This window comes from Quercus lobata, chromosome 5 (genome assembly GCF_001633185.2).
Source record: "Quercus lobata isolate SW786 chromosome 5, ValleyOak3.0 Primary Assembly, whole genome shotgun sequence".
NCBI lineage: Eukaryota > Viridiplantae > Streptophyta > Magnoliopsida > Fagales > Fagaceae > Quercus > Quercus lobata.
In genome coordinates, this window is record NC_044908.1 from 28,525,506 (window position 1) to 28,546,415 (window position 20,910).

Genomic DNA, 20,910 nt, shown 5'->3' on the forward strand with positions numbered 1-20,910 from the left:
ACACCAAATAATAATGGATTCATTTTCTCAAAAAATACAAAAACAACAAAAATGGCTTGTCAGTATGACATATTTCCTAAAGCGATTTTTTTTTTTGGTTTAACAAATCTAGTTTTCTACGACAAAAGCAATACTTTCAAGTCTATAACAAATGGAAATAAAGCACCATATAATAACGGATTCATTTACTCAAATACAAAAACAACAAAAACGAGTTGACAATATGAATTTAAAAAAGATAGACTACCAACTAGTAACTTCCAACTTACTGATTTTCGATGTTTACCCATCAAGTAAAACTAAGCTTTCCAGACTACCCCAATTCTTCATAGTGTTCATTCTTTTGACTAGACTACCCCAATTATTCATTCTTTGCTAGTCTATGAAATATTTAATAGTTAGTACCAATAGCATTACTTGAGGACTAAAAATAACAAAAAATCAAAATCAATACCGTACATCTAGGAAATTAGTACTGATAGCATAACATCATACAGGCAATTTAGCTAGGCTCAGAATTACATGCTCCAAAACAAAGGAAGAAAGTATAATCCTCAAAAAGAAATGTAATCCTCTGCTGAATATGAATATTCTACATTATGACTAAAACACAACTGCCCGCTAATATCATCCTCTAATTTAATTGCAGATTGGTCCGCTCTTGACCGAAAAACCAACCCATCATGATGGCACTACATACAAAAGAAGAACAGTGTAAGATTCAATCATCCAAACCTAAGGAATTGTATTAACAGTCACAGAAGTGCTTGAAATGCTTCCAAAATCCAACAAGCTAGATGGACAAGATAAAGAAAAGCAAAGCTAATGTGTGCTAAATTAAGAAAATGCAAAGAGGTGATCTTACTGTAAGTTGAAGTATCAATTTGCTCAGGAAGCTCCTTTATGTCCACCTCGAACCTTGACTGAACCTGGAAAACATCAAAGTAAAGTCTGAAATTAATATGCGCATTAAAAAGAATAATTGATTCCACCTGTATCCAGCAAAAAAATTACCTGATTAAGAACATCGGAGTCAGATGCAGATGAGACAAATGTAATTGCAAGCCCCTTAGTCCCAAATCTACCAGCCCTGCCCACCTGTGAAAAACAGAACCCAAGGGGATAAAGGGGGCAAATTCAGCTCCAAACTAGTGACAATACTAACAAACATATGCAGATCAAATTGAATTATTCAAATGAAACAAGTACCCTGTGCAGGTATGTATCGGCAGAATCTGGCATATCATAGTTGATGACTATGTTAACACGCTCTATATCAATCCCCCTTCCTACCAAATCTGTTGCCACAAGAATTCTTGATTGTCCCTCCTTGAAATTCTTATAACGTTTCAACCTGAATAAACATACCATCCAGAATCAGAAATTGAATTATCAATTTAATATCATTTATAAATTATAAGTTATCCAATTGAATTCTGAAATCGTGAGGCTAAGCCTCTGATCATTCAGCTGGCTAGATAAAATTATGGCAGAACAAGAAAATAAAACAAATGGAAAGAACACATGTACATGGAGGGTCAGGTCATGGGTTCCAAAGCCATTGGGCGAGGTCATGGGTTCAAAAGCCATTGGGGGCATAACTTACCAATAAAAAACTATTTACCAAAAAGGTAGGTGAGGCCTAGAAACAACATACAGAGCCAAAGCTACACACAATCAATAAGTTTTAACAGAAACAACTAATCCTAACTTTTAATGGTCAAGAAACTCAAAGCTAACATTCCACTATTCTTGAACAACTTAATGTAGCCATCCCCTACCCCTTCACATCCCACAAGCCTCTTATCCATTCTCATTCGATCACAGTTGGAGAGCAAGTTAAAATAGGAAAACTTGCTTTGGGTTTAGGGATAATTAGGCTAGAAACGATGACTCAAAATATTATTCCAATGCGCCAAAATGTTGAGTTGGGTACCACATATGCAAAGCAAATTTTCTATTTTGACACTAGCGCACAGGCACTAGTGCACACAATCACAGACATGCACCAAATCACCCATTCTCCCACTTAAAATGCTAACCTAGAGCTATTATTGAGTTACTATACAAGCTAATCAAAATTGAGTTGCAGTAAGTTTGATATACAGGCATTGATAAACATCTAGTTTATCACTCTCTGCACAATAAGGGAATAAAATAAGAAATGAAATAGATAGAATGGCTTCAGATTAAGATTAGGCATATGTTCAACGACAACCAAACAAACAGGAGCCTCAACTAAGCATCAAGAATCTGCCGCAAAAGCTTACAATTATTCTACCAGCTTAAAAAATCCAAAAATGAATATTCGAAAACAAAACTATGCAAAACACACAAGCAGCAGTGGAGTGGAGTACTTAGCTCTATGCCCTACAGGCTTTCATAATAATAATAATAGTTCGGTACCAGCCAACCCCCCCCCCCCCCCCCCCCCAACTCTCTCCTCTTTTCAAAAGCCTTCCTGGTAGAACCAAAGTAAAGTTTTTAAGTAGAAAAGAAAAAAGGTTTCTTCCTAAAGCCACACTCACCAACACTAACACACCCATGCACACATACATGAACCAAATAATTCCTTTTCCCACTTGTTAAAATGCTCTCCTAGAGCTGTTAGACATCAAGTTACTATACAAGCACTCATACAAATTGAGTTTCAGCCAAATTTGAGACACCGGCATTGACAACCATCTAAGCTATCACCCTCTGCACAATTAAGGGAATAACATAAGTAATATGATGGGCAAGAAAGGTTGAAGTTAAGGTTAGGAAATGAACACATTTAAAGACATAAACAAACAAGCAGGAACCCCAATATAGCATCAAGGATGAGTTGTAAATGCTTAATTACTTATAGTTATTCTAGACCAACTTAAATAATCCAAATACAAATGCAAAACAAAAAATGTGCAGAACAATTTAATTTTTATAAAGCAATTTTATTGAGAAGGATGAACACCACCCAGTACACAATGTTTACTCAGCTGGTAAAATCAAGAAAAAAAATGCAAAACAAATTAGTAGAGAGAAGATTTTATAAGATTCCTACAGACCATAAGTGAAGCAAGATCAAAATCTTTTTTTTGACCTAACAAACAAAGGCTTGTACAGATTATCTAACCATCCCATTCAATTTATAGTGACAAATAATGAGCCATAACTCAGCATATAGTTTAAAAATTCAATGCACTAATGGCGAATGCATTGGTACTTTCCATAATGAAGTGAATCCAAGCAACAGAAGACAAACCTCTCCTCCTGTGCCATTCCTGAATGGATACAGATAGAGGGGAAGTTACACTCGGTAAGTAACTTGTTCAGCTCAGCAGCTCTGGTCACACTCTTAACAAAAATGACAACCTGATTGAAGTCCAATGCGTCAAGAAGATCATTCAATTTGCGGTTTTTCTCTGCCTCCTTCAATAAAATGTAGTGCTGCACAAAGAGACAATGAAAATGTGCATTAGTTGAATGAGCAAGAGACAGTCAACTGATGAAACAAAAATATTGCCAAAAAAAAAAGTAAAATAAAACATTGAAGATACCTGTACAAGACCGTGAAGAGTCAACTTGGTCTCATCATCAACATAAATTTCCATTGGCTGAAAAAACGAGTGTCAATATAAAGTGCATCAAAATACCATATTCTACAGCAACCAAAACTCAACAACAATAGATAAGCAAATAACTGGCAATCCAAAAAGTCAATCCTTCTGAACTACGATGTATTAATTGAACTTACTCATCTCTCAAATAGTAGAAACATCCAGCTACTACCCAAGAAATAAGAAGTTGACCCAATATCCTCACTAAGGCCCCACAAACACAATCACTCAACCGCATATAACCAAAAGGATCAAGAGAAGTGGTTACGCCCAAAGAAAAGTTCAGACTAGAAGTAGGGAAAACTAAAAATAATAGATAAGCAAATAACTGGCAATCCAAAAAGTCGATCCTTCTGAACTACGATGTATTAATTGAACTTACTCATCTCTCAAATAGTTGAAACATCCAGCTACTACCCAAGAAATAAGAAGTTGAACCAATATCCTCACTAAGGCCCCACAAACACAATCACTCAACCGCATATAACCAAAAGGATCAAGAGAAGTGGTTACACACAAAGAAAAGTTCAGACTAGAAGTAGGGAAAACTAAAAATATTGCAAGCACTACAACTACAAATTCATTCCCTTGCCAATGACAAGGCAAATTGAAACCTATGCCACAAAACTGCACAATTGACACAACCAACAAGGCAATGACATGACATTTATAAATACAAAGAATATCATAACTTTATGATGCCTTATCACACCTCTTGCATGAATTTTTTGCAAACAGGGCGGATCTCTTTACTGAGAGTTGCTGAAAACATCATAACTTGCTTGTCATGAGGAGTCATCTTGAAGATCTCCTGCACATCTCTCCTCATGTCTGTAAAAGATACAAGAACATGTACAACAGAAGGCTTCAAATAAGAAAATTATTATCGCAAACAATGCAATACACTGTAAAGAGAATTGCAAAGATTCAGATTTCAGAACTAATTCACATAAACAAGGGGATAAAAGGAAGAAGAATAAGAAGACCATACCCAGTGATTCTAGCATCTTATCACACTCATCAAGAATAAAATGCCTCACATTCTTCAATCCAAGATCTTTATCCCTTGCCAGAGCCAATATTCTTCCAGGTGTTCCAACAACAATATGAGGACATTCATTTTTCAGCATATCCTTGTGAATCCTGATATTGACACCACCATAGAAGACAGCAACCCTTATATCAGGCAAATAGGTACTGAACCTCTCAAATTCATGACAGATCTGTGGAAGATAAAAACAAAACAAAAAAGGACACAAGAATATTAGGCAACGGAAATACAATATTGAAAATATGACAGCTTACAATGTTGAGATATATGCACATGCAAATAACTTGTTCAAATGGTAAACCACCATCCTCAGACATTTTTAAACTATCAAAATCATTCCACATACCTGATAAGCTAGTTCTCTTGTGTGGCAAAGAACAAGAGCAGCAACTTGACCAGCAACAGGTTCAATCTGCTGAAGACTGGATAGAACAAAGACAGCAGTTTTCCCCATCCCAGATTTCGCTTGACAGATGACATCCATTCCTAATATAGCTTGTGGTATGCACTCATGTTGCACTAATGAAGACCAAAGAAAATTGTAGGAGACGAATCCTCAGTAAGTATAAATGACCTTCCAGATCCTTTTAATGGAAAGGCTATCAAACCAGTTTTCTGGCCCAAATCATGAATATGGAAGTAGTAATTACCTGCATGAGATATAAAGCAGAAAAAGAAAAAGTCAAACTCAGGCCAGCATGAGCCACAAATAACATGCAAGATTAGAAGATGCAAGCATGAAAGAAACCAGAAGAACAAGCATGCCTACACTACAGTCAACTAACTAGTCCCAATCACAATAACCACTCCCAACGAAATAAAAAGCCCAATGCCAACACACACAAACATCATATTTCACAGGTAAATTACAGGCAGTAGTAAGGTTCATTTGTAACAACAAAGCGTCAGTCCTCAGATACTGTTCATCAAAAAACTAATCAGGGTCAGCCAAATGTATTCTTCTCCAAGTAAAATTCATTTTGAAGGGGGGAAAAAAGACTAAACAAGGTTTTATCGAATCACAAAGAACATTTTTGGTTTCCACCAGAATAGAGAATATGGTACTGGAAATAACTAACTGTTCTGTTACAATTTGGAGCTACAATAATATATCCAGTAAAAACCACAATATCATTAAAATATGCTCTTTCTATATATAAGAGAAATAAAATATATATATTTCTTATGTTTCGCAAGGAAAGAGTTGCAAAAACAAGTTACGAGTAATTTGATCAAGAGAGTCCAAAAATTGAGTAAGCTCCCAAATACCCCAAGGTGGAAAGGCACAAAAAAATTCTACAAGATTCAAAATTAAACCAAGATGATATAGCCAGACTGACCGAAACTGCAAGAAATAGACAAGCAGTATATGTGCAAGATAGAAAAGAAAAACCAAATTTGAAGAAACATCATGAATATACTTAGATCTACATCTACCATCCAAGTTCCCCCCAGAAGACAATTTTTGAAAGTTCAGTACAATTTCAACAAGTTGCCATAATATATTAATTTTGCCCATTGAGATATCATGAAAAGATTGGTTAGAAGTTTGCCTTCTGATGGATGTTCAAATCCCGAATCCACAATAGCTCGAAGAAGCTCTGGTTTCAACAGGAAGTCTCTGAATCCAGAACTGTGAATCCCAACATAGCCCCTACATCACAAGAAAAATTGACAATCAGTACAAAAGATTGCCCATAGATATAGAATTCAACAAATTATCTAGATGCATATGGATTTTCCCATACCAAAATTGAACCATCCAGCACATTACAATCACAAAATCAACTAGCAGTACCAAAATATGCACAATTTAACACTCCAAAAGCATATGGGCAAATTTATTTTTTCTAGCACAACAGGACAGCCTAGCAACAGCTGCAATAGCCAGATGGACCTTTAAGACATGACCGCTAGAGTAACGTCAAATGAAATATTAATGTACTAGAACGTTGGTTAAAACTTATTAAATCAGATCCTTGGAAATTTTGGTAACTTTGCTGAGAAAATGACTCTTCCAACATCCAAAACCCAACAATAAATGAAGCCGGAAAAGTCCAAGATTTGGAAGACCAAAACATTCCGGTACTAGAACAACGACAAAAGGAGAGAATATACTATCCACTCAACTACGACGTTTTTTCCGTTACCAAGAATTCCCAAAATAAGTATATATCAGCTGTGCAGCAAGTGAAACTGAAAAGCATTACTTCACACCCACTTTAGCACACCATTTGTTCCTTGCCCAAAATAAAAACCCCAAAATGACAAAACCTCAATCCCATCTAACCAAAAACCACACCAAAAACCCTAAATACCCTTTTTCCTCTTCCAACTTCTCTGCACTCACTGAGGCTTACTCTACCACTTGGTAGTAGTCCAGGTAAGTTTTTCATCTTTGAAAAGTAAGAACAGTAACAATAAATAATAATAAATAAATAAAACCACAAACTTTTACTCAAGTAATAACCCATCAGACACAAAGCTTTCAGTTTCTTAGTTTTCTCATTATCCAAACATAAAAATAGCACTTTGAAACAGAAATACAAACATGGGTCATTTTCTTTCCCTTTCAATTTATATATCCCATTAATTTTCTCAGCAACCAAACAGGGAATTGCAAAAATACCTCTTGGCAGAATCAGAAACAGGTTTGGCAGAGGCGGAGTCGAGGGCTTTAGGGTCATCGTCTTCGAAGTCCACTAGCTCTTCCTCGTACTCGTTGTCCTTCACTTCACCCATCTTCTTCCTACACAAACAAACATAAATTCAATTCAAATTTCTAGGGTTTTCAGAGATAAATAAATAAATAACTTAAATCAAATTTGAAAAGAAACGTTGTAATAGTGTATTTTGCTGACCTTTTTAGCACAGAGAGAGAGATAAGAGGGTTTTTAGTTTAGGGTTTTGGAGAATATTGAGAATGGAGGAGCGACTGAGAATTCTGTGAAATTAAACCAAAATAATAATAATAAATTTTAAAAAAATAAATTGAGAAAACTTTTTGTAAGAGAAAGAGACCCTGGATCTAGGTCTAGGGTTCGAGAGAGGAGAAGGAGAAAGAAAGGGCTAGGAGAGTGGAGAATATATATAGAAAAGGTGGGGGGTGAATGGTGAATTTGACGAAATTGACCTCTGACTTCACTTTATCTTCGTTTACTCTTTTTTTTCTTTTGGATAGGATTCTTTTTTCCTTTTGTTTTTTGCAAGTGCCCATATGGTACCTTTTTTTTCACTTTCTTTTTTGAAAAATTAGTACTATTGGTTTACCTTCTATATGTAAGATTAAAACATAAACAAATGCATGAACGGTACATTATACCATGTTCATGCAAACATGCACAATAATAATTATCCACCCTTTTTCTGGTTAAAAAATCACCTATTCTTAAAAAATTGTAAAAAGTAAATAAACTATATCGAAAGAATTTGAATAATTTAAATATGACTTGTTTATAGTAGATTCTTTTGTGGTCCTTCTATAATTTTAGTTGTTTCTTTCAAACTAATATCATTTTCATTCCCATCACAAAAAAAAATATATATATATCATTTTCATATTCTTCTCAAAAATATCATTTTCATATGATTGAACAATTTAATTAAAAATTATAGTGTAAACTAGAAGAAAATATTTTAACGATACAATTAAAAAAAATAAATAAAAATTATAGAGAATTATGAAATTTATTAATGTTTTTAATAGAGGAGAGTCACTTGACGCAAAGAAAATATAGCTACTTAGGACAATGATAACTTTAAGACACAACTAGTGAAAATTAGCACTCTTGAAAATCATTACCATTATTATGAATGATGGTGGTCCACAACAAGTAATCTTTGTCCACAAGAGTCGTCCAAGACGAATGACGTTTAGGGCATTCTTGAGAAAGGAGAAAAGAGGAATGTGCACCACAAACATGAAAGAAGGACGTCCAAGGATATTATTGGTCGTCCAAAGAAGTATTGGTCATCCATACCATGAGAGGGTGTGCACAATAAATAATTTGTGCTCACTTACCTAGAGCAACCGTTGTTTGGTTGTATCTCAACTGATGAATAACAAGAAGTCCAGTTAAGATGAAATTAGCTTGAACTTATGATTTAATGAAGCCACAACTTCAGCCATCAAGAAAATCACATTATGGCATATAGGTTAAGTGGATAGATGGATATGGATAAAGATCAACACACATGCTCAAAGTGACAGATTTAAAATAATAAAAATATACCATAAATAAAGTAAAATCTTTACAAACAAAGCCTAAAAAACAAAAGGGCACTAAATATTGCCTGGGAATTGGACGAAATACATAACAAAATTATCATTAAAAAAAAAAAAAGCTAAACTAAGGGGTCCTGGACGTCCTGAGTTGGAGGGTTCTCGTCATCTTTGGAAGGAGGATCCTGGGCGTCTTGAGTAGAAAGATTTTCAACATCTTGAGGAGCCTTGGTGGACGGGATCAAAGTAGTGATGGGCTTCTCCACTGCAGGTTAAGCAAGAATGACACCATCATTTTTTGGATCCCGTTCTGACTGGGTGGAGTCATCGATCTCCTCAAAGATGGTGTCACCAGTAGGGGTTAACAGCAGCGGGTCGTCCATGGTGACCTTGAATAAATCCAAGTGTGGGTAGACGGACTTGACCTGTTTCAGGCAATCCTCAAATTCGTCATCATAGTAGATGACGCAGGCGACAATGAAAGGCTGTGAAGCCTTGAATTTAGTTACGACGTCAACCCTCACCATCTCTACCTGCCCGAGAAGAGCCATCAGCTCCTTCTCCAAGGTTGCCTTGGCCTCTTGCTCCTTTTCCCTCTGATGGGTCTCCTCCTTCAACTTCTCATTTAACTCTGTCACCTCCTTGTTGAGAGTACAAAGGGCATCCTTGTACTGTTCTTGCCATTGGTCAGGGTCTCATTGCGCTTGCGCAGATGACTAATCACCCCATCCTGAGCGACGCTTCTATCCTGAAACGCCTTCATGTGAACCAGCGCCTACAAATAGATTAACCATCAGCTATTAAACAGTAAAGAAAAAAAAAAAAAAAAAAAAAAGACGTACCCATGAGAGGTCAAAAAGACCCGACGCCCCCAACTCCTCTATCGTCTGCTCAACATAAGGATCCATGTCCGTATCCTTAATGATTGACTCAATCACCTCAACGACATGTTCCTTGTGAGTAAGAAGACGATCCCTGAGTGACGGGACTAGTCGATGTCATCAAACCTTTGCCAACTCCATGGCTAGATTTAAGAGGCGACGACTTCTTTGGTTTGTCACCTGTAGGAATGACTGGTCCTTTCTTGAAAGGACGGTCATCCTTCCCATCACTCTTTCTCTTGGATGACCCTTTGGTGACATCCTTAGGAGTTGACGAGGAGGCACCCTCTTTCTCCTTTTGTTTGCGTGCCCCAGCCGACGCCCTTACTAAAGCCCTATGCTTGGTTGCCTCCATTTCTGCAAAAGGTAAAAGACAAACATTATGCAAGCAGATAGGAGTATGTAGTAGATGGAAGGAAAAAGATTAGATATAAGAACTTACGACGATGAGAATAGGCGTTAAACTGACGGGCTGCGGGCGTGGGCTCGGGACCACCACAAAACGCGTGCAAAGTGTTGAGGGTAATTAGGTCTTGGCACCTCCGTTCGTCAAAAAGGATCTCTATAACTCGACAAATGAAAGCTTCTTGCTCGTCTATTATATGTGGACGAATGCTAGCTGAAAATAAGGAAAGTAGACGACATTAAAAACTTGAAACAAATAAATAAAGAAAAAAATGAAGATGTAGACGATACTAAACCTGAATCCTTGACGATGCTCCAAGTATTGTCAAAGCCATGGGGCATCATCACCCACTCTTCTTGACGACAAACCCAGTCCGTCCTTTGAACAAAAAAATATCTACCCTTCCAATTCCTATTGGAGTCAGGCATGTCTAATACCAGCCTAAATTCCTTCTTCCTCGTTGCGAAGTGATATATCCCCTAGGACGAGATGATATGTTGGGGTCTATAGCACCAAAATAACTCGTCAAGGGTAAGATGACAATTCCAACCACTAAAACTACCCCTAAGGATTTCAACGCCAATGAATATCCTCCAAGTGTTGGGAGCAATTTGGCTGACAGATAGTCCTAGAAAATTGGCCAATTGATGATGGAGTGCCGTCAGTGGCAACCTCAACCTTGCCGCGAACATGGCATCATACATGTCGACGTCTGCGGTCTTCCCTGAGTAACACTTCTTAAACTTCCCAAGGAAACGGATTGGAATATGGTTAGGAAATTGATAACGGTCTCGCAAATTCTTAAAGATGTTGGCTGTCATCGTTGGTTTAAAGTCGTTAACAGTCCAAATTTTGGGGAGAATAAAAGGACGAGTATGGCCATCCGTGGGGCTTTCTGAGCTTCCTCCTTCAGAGGCTCTCTCGTCTCCCTCACCCTCATCCCGTCATCTTCTTCCCCGTATTCTTCGTCCTCTCCTTCATCCTCAGCCTTTTCTCTCTCTTCTTCCTCACCTTCCCCTCGATCATTACTTCCCACTTCGTCGCTAGGAGAATGGGCAGACGTTTCCCTCTCTGATGACCAGGAAAAGCCCTCATTGGGCTCATAACCTGACTGGAAGACCTCGTCGTAGCCCGCTTCCTCACGAATTGATGACTCTCCACTTGTGGCTTCTCTGGACATCTATTCACCCATAAGCAACGGAGGTGTTCTAAGAACCTAAGTTGACGGGCCTCTCTATAGAAGTAGCGACCAGCTAGAAAAAAGGAAATAAAGTAAAGAATGAAAAGAGAAAAGGACTTACGAAGTTAGTAGACGGTTCCTTGAAAGGTGACGGGATCAGAAAGATGATGACAGCAAATGTGACGAAATCAGCAAGTTGACAGCAAAAAAGTTGACGAAATGACAAGTGCTCTACCTTAAGATCAGCAGTGATGAAATAAGGAAAATGAGAGAAGGAGGTGAGATATATTATAGGACGAAAATACAAGAGAAACGAAGCGATGCTCTTGCTCAGAAACGAGGCCAACCAACTTGTGCCACGTATTCTAGCATTTAATAATGGCTACTCGAGGAACTATCAATAAATACCCCTTTCTTTTTCCTAAATAAAAAATAATAAAAAAGTTACAAATCAAACTCCATAACCCGTCAGCTAGAGTCGACGGAGTTATGGAGTAGGGGGCAGTTGATAAGGGTAATTCAAAAAGTTTGGTAAAATTGTTCACATAAGGAAAAACCAACGATCCTAATGAATTCGTCGGCATCACTTGTGTGTGTGTTCATAAACGTAAACGTTAGATCCATCTCAAGGTCGACGGCTGCGCCTTGAAACCAACGACACTTCCATGAGACGACCAAAATGCATAAATGGGATAGGAAGCTAACGGGAGGAAGCCGAAAGGGATAAGTAAACCTTTGACAGGTCTGACATGGCCTTGCTTGGCCTCCACGCATGAGCATATAAGGAAACATCTGTGCTCCACGATTAATCCCAAATCAAAAGGATTCCTATAAGGAAAGGATCCCGCGAGATACGCGTATTAATGAAGATCTTCCCTACAAGGAAATGCCTTCTATGCTAAGAAACGAATGTCAACCCTATGCTACTATAAAAACCCCAAAACCCTCACTAATCAAGGTACGCATAATTTCTCCCAGTTCTGGTACTCTAGAATTGTGAAAGTTCTCTAACTTGACCTTCGGAGGGTATTTAGCCAGTACCACACTAGTACTCTCTTAATGTCTTCTTTTTCTATGTTGCGCAGGTGTTGTCTCGAGCACGTGAGGACTGTGTGACTTATTGACGATTTTTGGCATTATCAGTATTAAAGCAAACACTAACATTTATTCCCAAGCTAAAGCATTGACAATTTTGTGGGTTGTTCAATAGACAGTATCCTATATAAGTGATGACCTTGAGAAGTTAAAGTGGAAGGCAATTCCAAAATCTGTATAGAGGCTTTAGTTGAACAAGTTGATGGAGAATTACTAGTTGCGAATCTGAAGTTAGGTACAACTCTTAGTTTGTTCCTTCAAATGGTTCAATAGAAATGCAATTTGTGCTCCCATGAATTAGTAGGGAGGTCTTTGAAGAACCTTTTCACTAGATATTTTGATGGTTATAATGGGCTTCAAACCTTTGTCAATACCATTTTGAGGAACGTGTGTAATGAATTTTCTTTGTTAGTCCGTTTGTCTTTACATTTTGGGGGTATTCCATTTGTAAAGGGTTCTTATCTCTAGGTTGTGGTTGGATACATAGATTTAGATTTAGATTTTAAATTAATAGATTTAGAATATCTTGATTCCAAATTTATTAATTATTAAATTATTTGTTTGGATGTCTTTTATATATAGGAGGATTTGAAATTTATAATTTTAAAATTTATTGTTTAGATTTAGATTTGAATTTGAATTTTAAATCAATAGAATTTTTTTTTGAACTGCAAACTATCTGGTTTTTTAATATTAAGTTATTTAACTTATTTTATTCAAATAAATTTACATTTATTTATGTGCTTTTATTCCAATTTTACACTTTTATTTATGTGTTTTTAAAAATAATTTAATTATTAATGCAGTGGTTATACTTATGACCCAACAGTTGAATTAGTAAACTATCGTATGATTTCTTTGATTGTTCAATCTACATAACAATTTTGATAATTATCACAATTTCAACTACTGATATCCCAACATTGTCAATCTTTTAACATTTCGAATGTGGGTTATTGTGTTGATAACGACAATTTTTAAACGAATTGGACAGAGTGTTTGAATTGAATAAATTTAAAATTTAAAACGTTCAATTGAACGAAAATAAAGTTAAAATTTGAGATAAATTTTAATAAAATTTAAAATATGTAATTTACATTTTGGTCTAAAAATAAATTGGGTATTACAAATTTACAATTCACATCTTTCTACTAAAAAAAAAAAAAATTCCAAACTTTATTCAGCCCACAACATAAATAGAATTAGTTTGGTTGGACATGGCACAAAGTGACCTAATAGATTGGGTTAGATTCAAAGTGGCCTAAATAGATTGGGTTTCGTTCCACTAATTGAAACCCAAAGCCCATTACATTACCAATCTGATATTCTCGAATTCGCCCTCTCTCTCTGTGTGCAAGCTAATAGCCATGGAAGTGGCCACCGCAGCTTCAAGCTTTGCACTCCACCGGCCCATGTGAGCACTCGCGAACCATAAACTTAAACGGCCATTGTCTCCACCAAATTCCTCACTCCCTTCGCCGGCAGAAGCGTCTCCGCTAACTTCTCGGGCTACAAGCTCCGTCCCTCTCTTAATCCGGTGTCGTTTCCTCGCCCCAAGGGTAAGCGAGGCGTTGTGACCACTAGTTTATTTTCTTTCGTGTATTTGGAATTGGGTTATTATTACTTTTGTTTGTGGTTTTTTTTTTTTTAGATTAAAAAAAAAAAATATTTTGGGAAGTTAGTATTTCATTTGCGTTTGCAAATTTAATATATTCATTACTTGTTTAGTACTTGATAACCTAGGAAGTATAGATATGAACACAACATGATGTGTGAATTCTTAAGAAATTAAGATATAACATGGTATGGGCACAAAAATTAATTAGTTATTAGTTAATTAATATAATTGGGTTCTAGTTAGATCATCTTATTCAATGTGGGACCTAAGCCTATCAACACTAAAACAATCATCATCAAGTGGATTCTGTAACTTCAAAAATAATTAATAGTATATCTTTTAAGATATATTTTATACAGATAACTTATTAATCAACCAAGAGCTTTGTAACTCAATCGTTACCTCTTGGTGTTTCCAATAGACACGGTTTAAATCTCCTCTACCCCGTAGCAAAATAAATAATAAAAAATTTATTTATTCAATTTTTTGATGATGGTGAGTGTGGCTGTAGAGATGGATCCGGCTAAAAACCAAAACGGCGTGAAGTAAATGGAAAAGCAAGCCTAGGGGCGAGAGGGAAGCTTATCGGCTGAGCCAGAGATGCTACAGCAGGTTAGCTTAATTCTTCATAAATTAAAACTTACTATAGCCTTAGGTAATGCATTTTATATATTTTTTTAATTTTCATTTTGAGCTGATATGATATGATATATCTATGGATTGGTTGTTGCAGGTCAGTTAATTTATAATGTCAACGTGTATATCAAACACTTAGGAACTCACATATGAGTAAAACGCCAAAACCCTAAAAACCCAGAATTCATTCACGCTCTCACCTCATTTCCCATGTCTAAAACCCTTCTCTCTCGCATCAAACCCCTTCACAATCCCAAACCAACGTCTTCTTCTTCAACCTTGCCATTCAGGCATTTCGCCAAACATGTCCAAGGCACCATTCAAATCCTCAAAACCCAAGACCAGTGGGAGCAGTCCCTTGAAAGCTTCTTTTCTGAATCCGATGTCATTGTTTCAGACTTTGCCCATTTTGTTTTAGATCGAATACATGATGTAGAATTGGGTCTAAAGTTCTTTGATTGGGCCTCAAAGCGGCCGTATAGTTGTTCACTGAATGGTTCTGCTTATTCTTCACTTTTGATACTTTTGGCAAGGTTTAAAGTGTTTTCGGAGATTGAATTGCTGTTGGAGCGAATGAAACTTGAGGAATTAAAGCCAACTTGTGAAGCATTAAGTGTTGTGATTCAAGCTTATGCAGATTCTGGGTTGGTGGATAAGGCTGTTGAATTGTATTATGTGGTGGGTGAAATACATAATTGTGTGCTGAGTGTCTTTGCATGCAATTCATTGCTTAATGTTCTTGTGAAGCATCAGAGAAATGAAACTGCACGCCAAGTGTATAATAAAATGCTTGAGAATTCTTGTGTGGATAATTATAGTACTTGTATTATGGTTAGGAGTTTATGTAGGGATGGGAAGGTCAAGGAAGGCAGGGAGTTGATTGAAGATAGGTGGGGGGAAGGTTGCATACCAAATGTTGTGTTTTATAATACACTCATTGATGGTTATTGCAATAAAGGTGAATTGGAAAGTGCCAATGGACTTTTTAAGGAGTTGAAATTGAAAGGGTTCTTACCTACACTGGAAACATATGGGGTTATGATAAATGGGTTTTGCAAGGAAGGGGACTTTGAATCGATTGACCGACTTTTGTTGGAAATGAAAGAGAGGGGTTTGAAAGTTAATACCCGAGTATATAACAATATAATTGATGCTCGATATAAGCATGGTTGTTCAGTTGAAGTGGTGGAGATAATGGGGAGGATGATTGAGAGTGGTTGTGAGCCAGATATTATAACTTATAATACTCTTATTAATGGCTCATGTAAAGAGGGGAAGGTTGAAGAAGCTTATCAATTTCTAGAGCGGGCAATGAAAAGGGGATTAATGCTGAACAAATTTAGTTATTCTCCTCTTATACATGTTTATTGTAGACAAGGGGAATACTTTAGGGCCTTAGATTTGCTTATTAAGATGGCAGAAGGAGGACATAAGCCTGATTTAGTTTCATATGGCGCTCTCATCCATGGACTTATTGTCGCAGGGGAGGTTGATGTTGCATTGACAATGCGAGAAAAAATGTTGGAAAAGGGAGTATTGCCTGATGCTGGTATTTATAATGTTTTAATAAGTGGACTTTGCAAGAAAGGGAGGTTTCCTACTGCTAAGTTGCTCTTTGCTGATATGCTTGACCAAAATGTACAACCTGATGCTTTTGTTTATGCCACTTTGGTGGATGGGTTCATCAGAAATGGTGACATTCAGGAGGCCAAAAAACTCTTTGAACTCATCATTGAAAAGGGTATAGACCCTGGTGTTGTGGTGTATAATGCCTTGATTAAAGGTTTTTGCAAATTTGGAATGATGAAAGATGCACTTTCTTGCATCATTAGAATGAGGAAAGAGCATCATGTTCCAGATGTATTTACTTATACCACCCTTATTGATGGGTATGTAAAGCAGCATGACTTGGATGGTGCTCTAAAGACGTTTGGGCTAATGGTGAAGCAGAGATGCAAGCCAAATGTGGTCACATACACTGCCCTCATAAATGGGTTTTGTGGCAAGGGAGATACTAATAGAGCTGAAAAAATTTTCAGAGAGATTCCATCTTGTGGATTGGAGCCTAATGTTGTCACATACACTATACTTATTGGGAGGTTTTGTAAAGATTGTAAACTTGCAAAAGCTGCCTCCTTTTTTGAATTGATGCTGATAAGCAAGTGCACTCCTAATGATGTTACCTTTCATTATCTTGTAAATGGGTTTGCAAATATTGCATTGACTGCAATTCCCAAGGAAAGCAATGAGCTTCAGAAGGTCAAGAAGTCTATGTTTTTGGATTTTTTTGGAAAGATGGTATCAGATGGATGGGTTCAAGTAACTGCAGCATATAATTCTATTATCATCTGCCTTTGCCAATATGGAATGGTTAAAATTGCTTTACAGTTGTGTGATAAGATGATCGGTAAGGGTTTCCTTCTAGATTCTGTTTCTTTTTCTGCCTTGCTACATGGCATTTGCTTGGAAGGAAGATCAAAGGAATGGAAAAACATTATCTCCTGTACTTTGAATGAACATGAGCTCCAAACTGCCGTCAAATACTCACTGAAATTAAACCAATATCTTCCTCGAGGAAGGTCTTCTGAGGCTTTACTTATTTTAGAAGCCTTGATTGAAGACTACAAGTCTAATGATCAACAAGCCAAAGTCTTAGTGGGGTAGGGAAAAGGAAAAAAAAATTGAAATCCCTCATCTTGCTCTGTTATATATATAAGAAATTTGGACCTACAAATTTCTGTGGCATCCCTATATATCACCATCACTTAATACAAAAGTCTCAAACTCCTTACATCTTCTTTGTTAAGGTGCCTTTCAAACACACATATTGGTCATATGATTGGTGAACCTATAAAGAGGCTCTGGAAGATCCATCTGGATTGACATCATTGTATGGTAGGTAATTTCTTAATGGGCTGTGCATTTAATTTTTTTAAGTTTTAGGATAACTGTTTTTGATATTGGATTTATCTCATTTTGTGGTGCTTGCGCAGGCATTTGGGTGCCATTCAAGGACAAGTAAATACTACATTAACTGATTCTTATTCTATCAAAGCAAATCTTGATGTTAACAAGATATTGAAGCAAACTTGACTTCACTTTTGGAGGTATGCTATTTTGTTTATTATATAATTGTAATTGTAATATTGTGTATAATATGGTCTTTTTTTTTTTCAGTAAATAAAAATCTTTATTGAAAAAATAAAAATAAAGGTAGTACAGCAAAAAAAATATTACCCTGGTGCACAGGGAGTGTACAAGGGAATAATATGGTCATTCTTGTTGTAGTGCTGTGAAGTTGTCCCTGAAGTTTGGCTGTTCTTCAGTTTTATAGCACCAGAAAAATCTTACCTTCTGATTTTACTGACCAGTTACTTGTATGCCAAATAAGTAGAATGTACACTGTATGCAACATATTTGATTTGCATAAGTAAATTATTGAATAGAAAATGATCCATGGCTTTGTAATTGTTGGATGCTTCATGAACATGGGATATCTATTATGGACCTGAACATATCTGTGTTGCCTTTTGACATTGAACATAGTGGGCTTGGGAAAAATAGGCTTACAATCATGATATCTCCATGAGAAATTCATTACATGATTGTATGTTTGGGATAGCTTACTGTCAGTGGTTTATTTTGCTTAAAAAATAAGTTAGTAAAAGTATAGTTTTACCAAAGTGAGGCTTTAAAAATCTGTACATAAATTGGCTTAAAAAATAAGCAAGCTTATGAGCTAGACTAAACAGGCTATAAGAAGAAAGAAATGGTAAAATAGTATTTCTAAAATAAATGCGATTAAATGAGCTAGTGTTTGTGAAAAATGTTTTCACTTGATCACTTTAATGGAGATCTTTTGGACTTTCAGTTTTACGTAAGGATTGCATTTGAGTAAGAGAGGGTGGAGAATTAGCTTTACCAAAACCTTAGTTTGGCAACTGAGTAAATGCATGAAATTATAGTAGTGCAATTTTTTTTTTCCTGTTTTATACTGTTTCGTTTATTTAAATTGAAAAAAAAAAAAAAATCAACTTGATACTTGCATCCAATGAGATGATTAGAAATTTTTGGATAGTGTGACCAAATCAGAATAAGAGGTTATTAGCATTATACACACTTATTTGAACATATCCACCTGACAAATTCCTTCCAAAAATATCCAGAAACAGACTTCTTCTTCTCTTGAGGGTCATTGCTTTCTTTGTGAATTGCAGTAGATGGAGTATTTGCAATCCCATTCAAAAGTTAAGGAATGATAACATCATTAGGGCAGAACTTGCTCATCAGCATCAGTTCAGAAAAGGGGCATGCTTTTGCAAGTTTACACTTGTTACAAAAACTCCCAATATGTACGCTGCATGTCACAACTTTAGGATCTAAAGATTCTAAACCACAAGATAGCATCTCTCTGAAATATTTTCAGCTCCATTGGAATCTACCTTGCTGCAAAACCCATTAATGAGGGAGGTGTGTGACCACATTTTTATAGTTATTATTATTATTTATTTGGGATACAAGACAATAATTACTCCACAACTTTTGAGTTAATTGGACATATTGTTTTTGTTTCTCAGAAACATTTTTTTTTTTGGATAGGTATCTTTTTCCTGAAAACTTAATATTGTAGACTTTTTTTTCCTTGCATTTCTGTTTGTTTCATGAGAAGTTATGGGGTAAGAAAAGAAACTGGAGTATTGGGATTTTAGACATTTCCCTATTAGCTGAGAGCAGGTTGTAAATTTTGGAAACCAATAAGCAGGATAGGACATATTTCAAAATATTTTTCTCAGTTTTGTTAGCATTTGATTGGAGGTTGAATTTTTCCTTTTGTGGTTATTTTGTTTTGTTTTCCTGATACATGAATTTGTGCATGTAGAGAGAAATCAGACAAAAGGAGTCTCCATGGGATTATGGAGTGGAAGCTTTGTACAAGAGACCTAAAGTGGGAAGTGGAGCTTTAAGTTAAGATTTCTTTATGCTTGACAAAATTTTGTGGATTGTTTGCGATACATATAATATTTCGCAGGTAGTCTCCAAATGAATTATTTGGGACATAATATTTGATTGCCAAAATCGAGCAGTCATTTAAAATTGAAAAGCAAGCAAAGCAATTTACATGGAGAAGTTAATGAGGGCACTTTCTCCTTCTGTGATTCTTTGTGCTGAATATCTTTCGAGCTTGGAAAGTTAACTGAGGATTGCTTTGGAAAATATCTTGGGGATCTGGGAGTTTTACAGCCTAAATCAAGAATATAAACCTGTTATTATTTTTGGGATGGAGATAGAACTATGGTTGGTATAGAGTTTCCAGTTGGTTTCTTAATATCCTGATTCAATCTTAATTGGCGTTCATTGCGGACTACTGCATTGATCTTTTGTTGAAATGCTGAAGCTTTGCCAGTATAGATTAATGGATGTGAGTGCTTAAGTGAATTTCATAATTGCAGCTTTGAGATCTATGTGAAAATCGTTCAATTTTAATTACTGCTTTGGTAACAATGGAATATTATTATTGATGAGTGCATTTGAGTGATGGTATTGGAATAACAATGGAATATTTCCATTTCGGTCTCTACTTATCTATTTTACTACTTTTAGTCCAAAAAAAAAAAAAAAAACCGCTTTTCATTTTGGTTCTTATTGCCATCTCACTAATGGAAATTGTTTACGTGATAGACAAAGTGCACTGTTGGGCTACTAAATGTTAACGTGGCCATTAACATGATATTAAAAAACCATTTTAAAAATGCCATGTCAGCATTAGAATAAATAAAAAATGATATAAAATTTTTAATTTTTTTTTTGAATTTCTAATTAAAAAAAAGATATTTAAATTATTTTTTTTATTCCTTTCATTTTTATTTTTTGGAAGAACGTTATTTGTGTGCTTTCACATAATATGACTCATATTGTTAATGTTATTAAACAAAATAACATTTTATTAAGCATTTTCTCACACAATCACACACTCAAAAAAAAAAAAAAAAAAAAAAACTTCAATCCCAAAACTTCCATTTCAAACCGGTTCCCCACAATCTTTCACATAATAGGTCCTTAAAAAAAAAAAAAAAAAGGTCAAACACAAGAAGCTAAGCTAAAAAATCCAAAATTTGAAGCAAACCTGCATAGCAAAAGCATCCAATAACTGCTCGGATTGCAAAAAAAGGAGGCGAACCGGGTCCGATGTATCCACCAACACCAGTTTCAGCAACTGGGTAT

The 20,910-nt window shown here is 36.0% G+C and overlaps 2 protein-coding genes across 6 annotated transcripts; one reads left to right on the forward strand and one right to left on the reverse strand.

Moving 5' to 3' along the window:
• Nucleotides 1-388: 388 nt before the first annotated feature.
• Nucleotides 389-7,713, reverse strand: LOC115991532 (DEAD-box ATP-dependent RNA helicase 15-like). Of its 3 annotated transcripts, none has more exons than XM_031115287.1 (12): nucleotides 7,512-7,713; nucleotides 7,280-7,396; nucleotides 6,204-6,304; nucleotides 4,997-5,169; nucleotides 4,591-4,822; nucleotides 4,312-4,430; nucleotides 3,540-3,596; nucleotides 3,245-3,429; nucleotides 1,210-1,354; nucleotides 1,015-1,098; nucleotides 866-929; nucleotides 389-692 (listed from the first exon to the last, which is right to left on the reverse strand). In XM_031115287.1, exons 2-12 carry the CDS (start codon nucleotides 7,390-7,392, stop codon nucleotides 682-684), a joined length of 1,284 nt encoding a protein of 427 aa, XP_030971147.1. In that variant the 5' UTR covers nucleotides 7,393-7,396; nucleotides 7,512-7,713; the 3' UTR covers nucleotides 389-681. The 3 variants fall into 3 exon arrangements, with proteins under 3 accessions (XP_030971147.1, XP_030971146.1, XP_030971148.1); XM_031115286.1 differs by having other exon boundaries at nucleotides 7,280-7,399; XM_031115288.1 differs by having other exon boundaries at nucleotides 4,997-5,300; nucleotides 7,280-7,399.
• A 5,966-nt stretch (nucleotides 7,714-13,679) lies between these two features.
• On the forward strand, nucleotides 13,680-20,124 carry LOC115991482 (pentatricopeptide repeat-containing protein At1g52620). Of its 3 annotated transcripts, XM_031115215.1 has the most exons (6): nucleotides 13,680-13,993; nucleotides 14,564-14,664; nucleotides 14,786-17,583; nucleotides 17,682-17,795; nucleotides 18,906-19,158; nucleotides 19,568-20,124. In XM_031115215.1, the coding sequence occupies exon 3, from the start codon at nucleotides 14,899-14,901 to the stop codon at nucleotides 17,350-17,352; it is 2,454 nt and encodes an 817-aa protein (XP_030971075.1). In that variant the 5' UTR covers nucleotides 13,680-13,993; nucleotides 14,564-14,664; nucleotides 14,786-14,898; the 3' UTR covers nucleotides 17,353-17,583; nucleotides 17,682-17,795; nucleotides 18,906-19,158; nucleotides 19,568-20,124. The 3 variants fall into 3 exon arrangements, with proteins under 3 accessions (XP_030971075.1, XP_030971077.1, XP_030971076.1); XM_031115217.1 differs by lacking the exon at nucleotides 18,906-19,158; XM_031115216.1 differs by lacking the exon at nucleotides 19,568-20,124 and having other exon boundaries at nucleotides 18,909-19,534.
• Nucleotides 20,125-20,910: the final 786 nt, after the last annotated feature.

Bases quoted from the DNA above. Each gene is read 5' to 3' on its own strand.
- LOC115991532 (XM_031115287.1), bottom strand. From the start codon at position 7,392: ATGGGTGAAGTGAAGGACAACGAGTACGAGGAAGAGCTAGTGGACTTC. The intron at 4,431-4,590 runs GTATGGTCTTCT...TATCTTTTACAG, and splicing joins TAAGATGCTAGAATCACTGG to ACATGAGGAGAGATGTGCAG. The intron at 3,430-3,539 runs GTATCTTCAATG...CTCTTTGTGCAG, and splicing joins CTCTTCACGGTCTTGTACAG to CACTACATTTTATTGAAGGA.
- LOC115991482 (XM_031115215.1), top strand. From the start codon at position 14,899: ATGTCTAAAACCCTTCTCTCTCGCATCAAACCCCTTCACAATCCCAAA.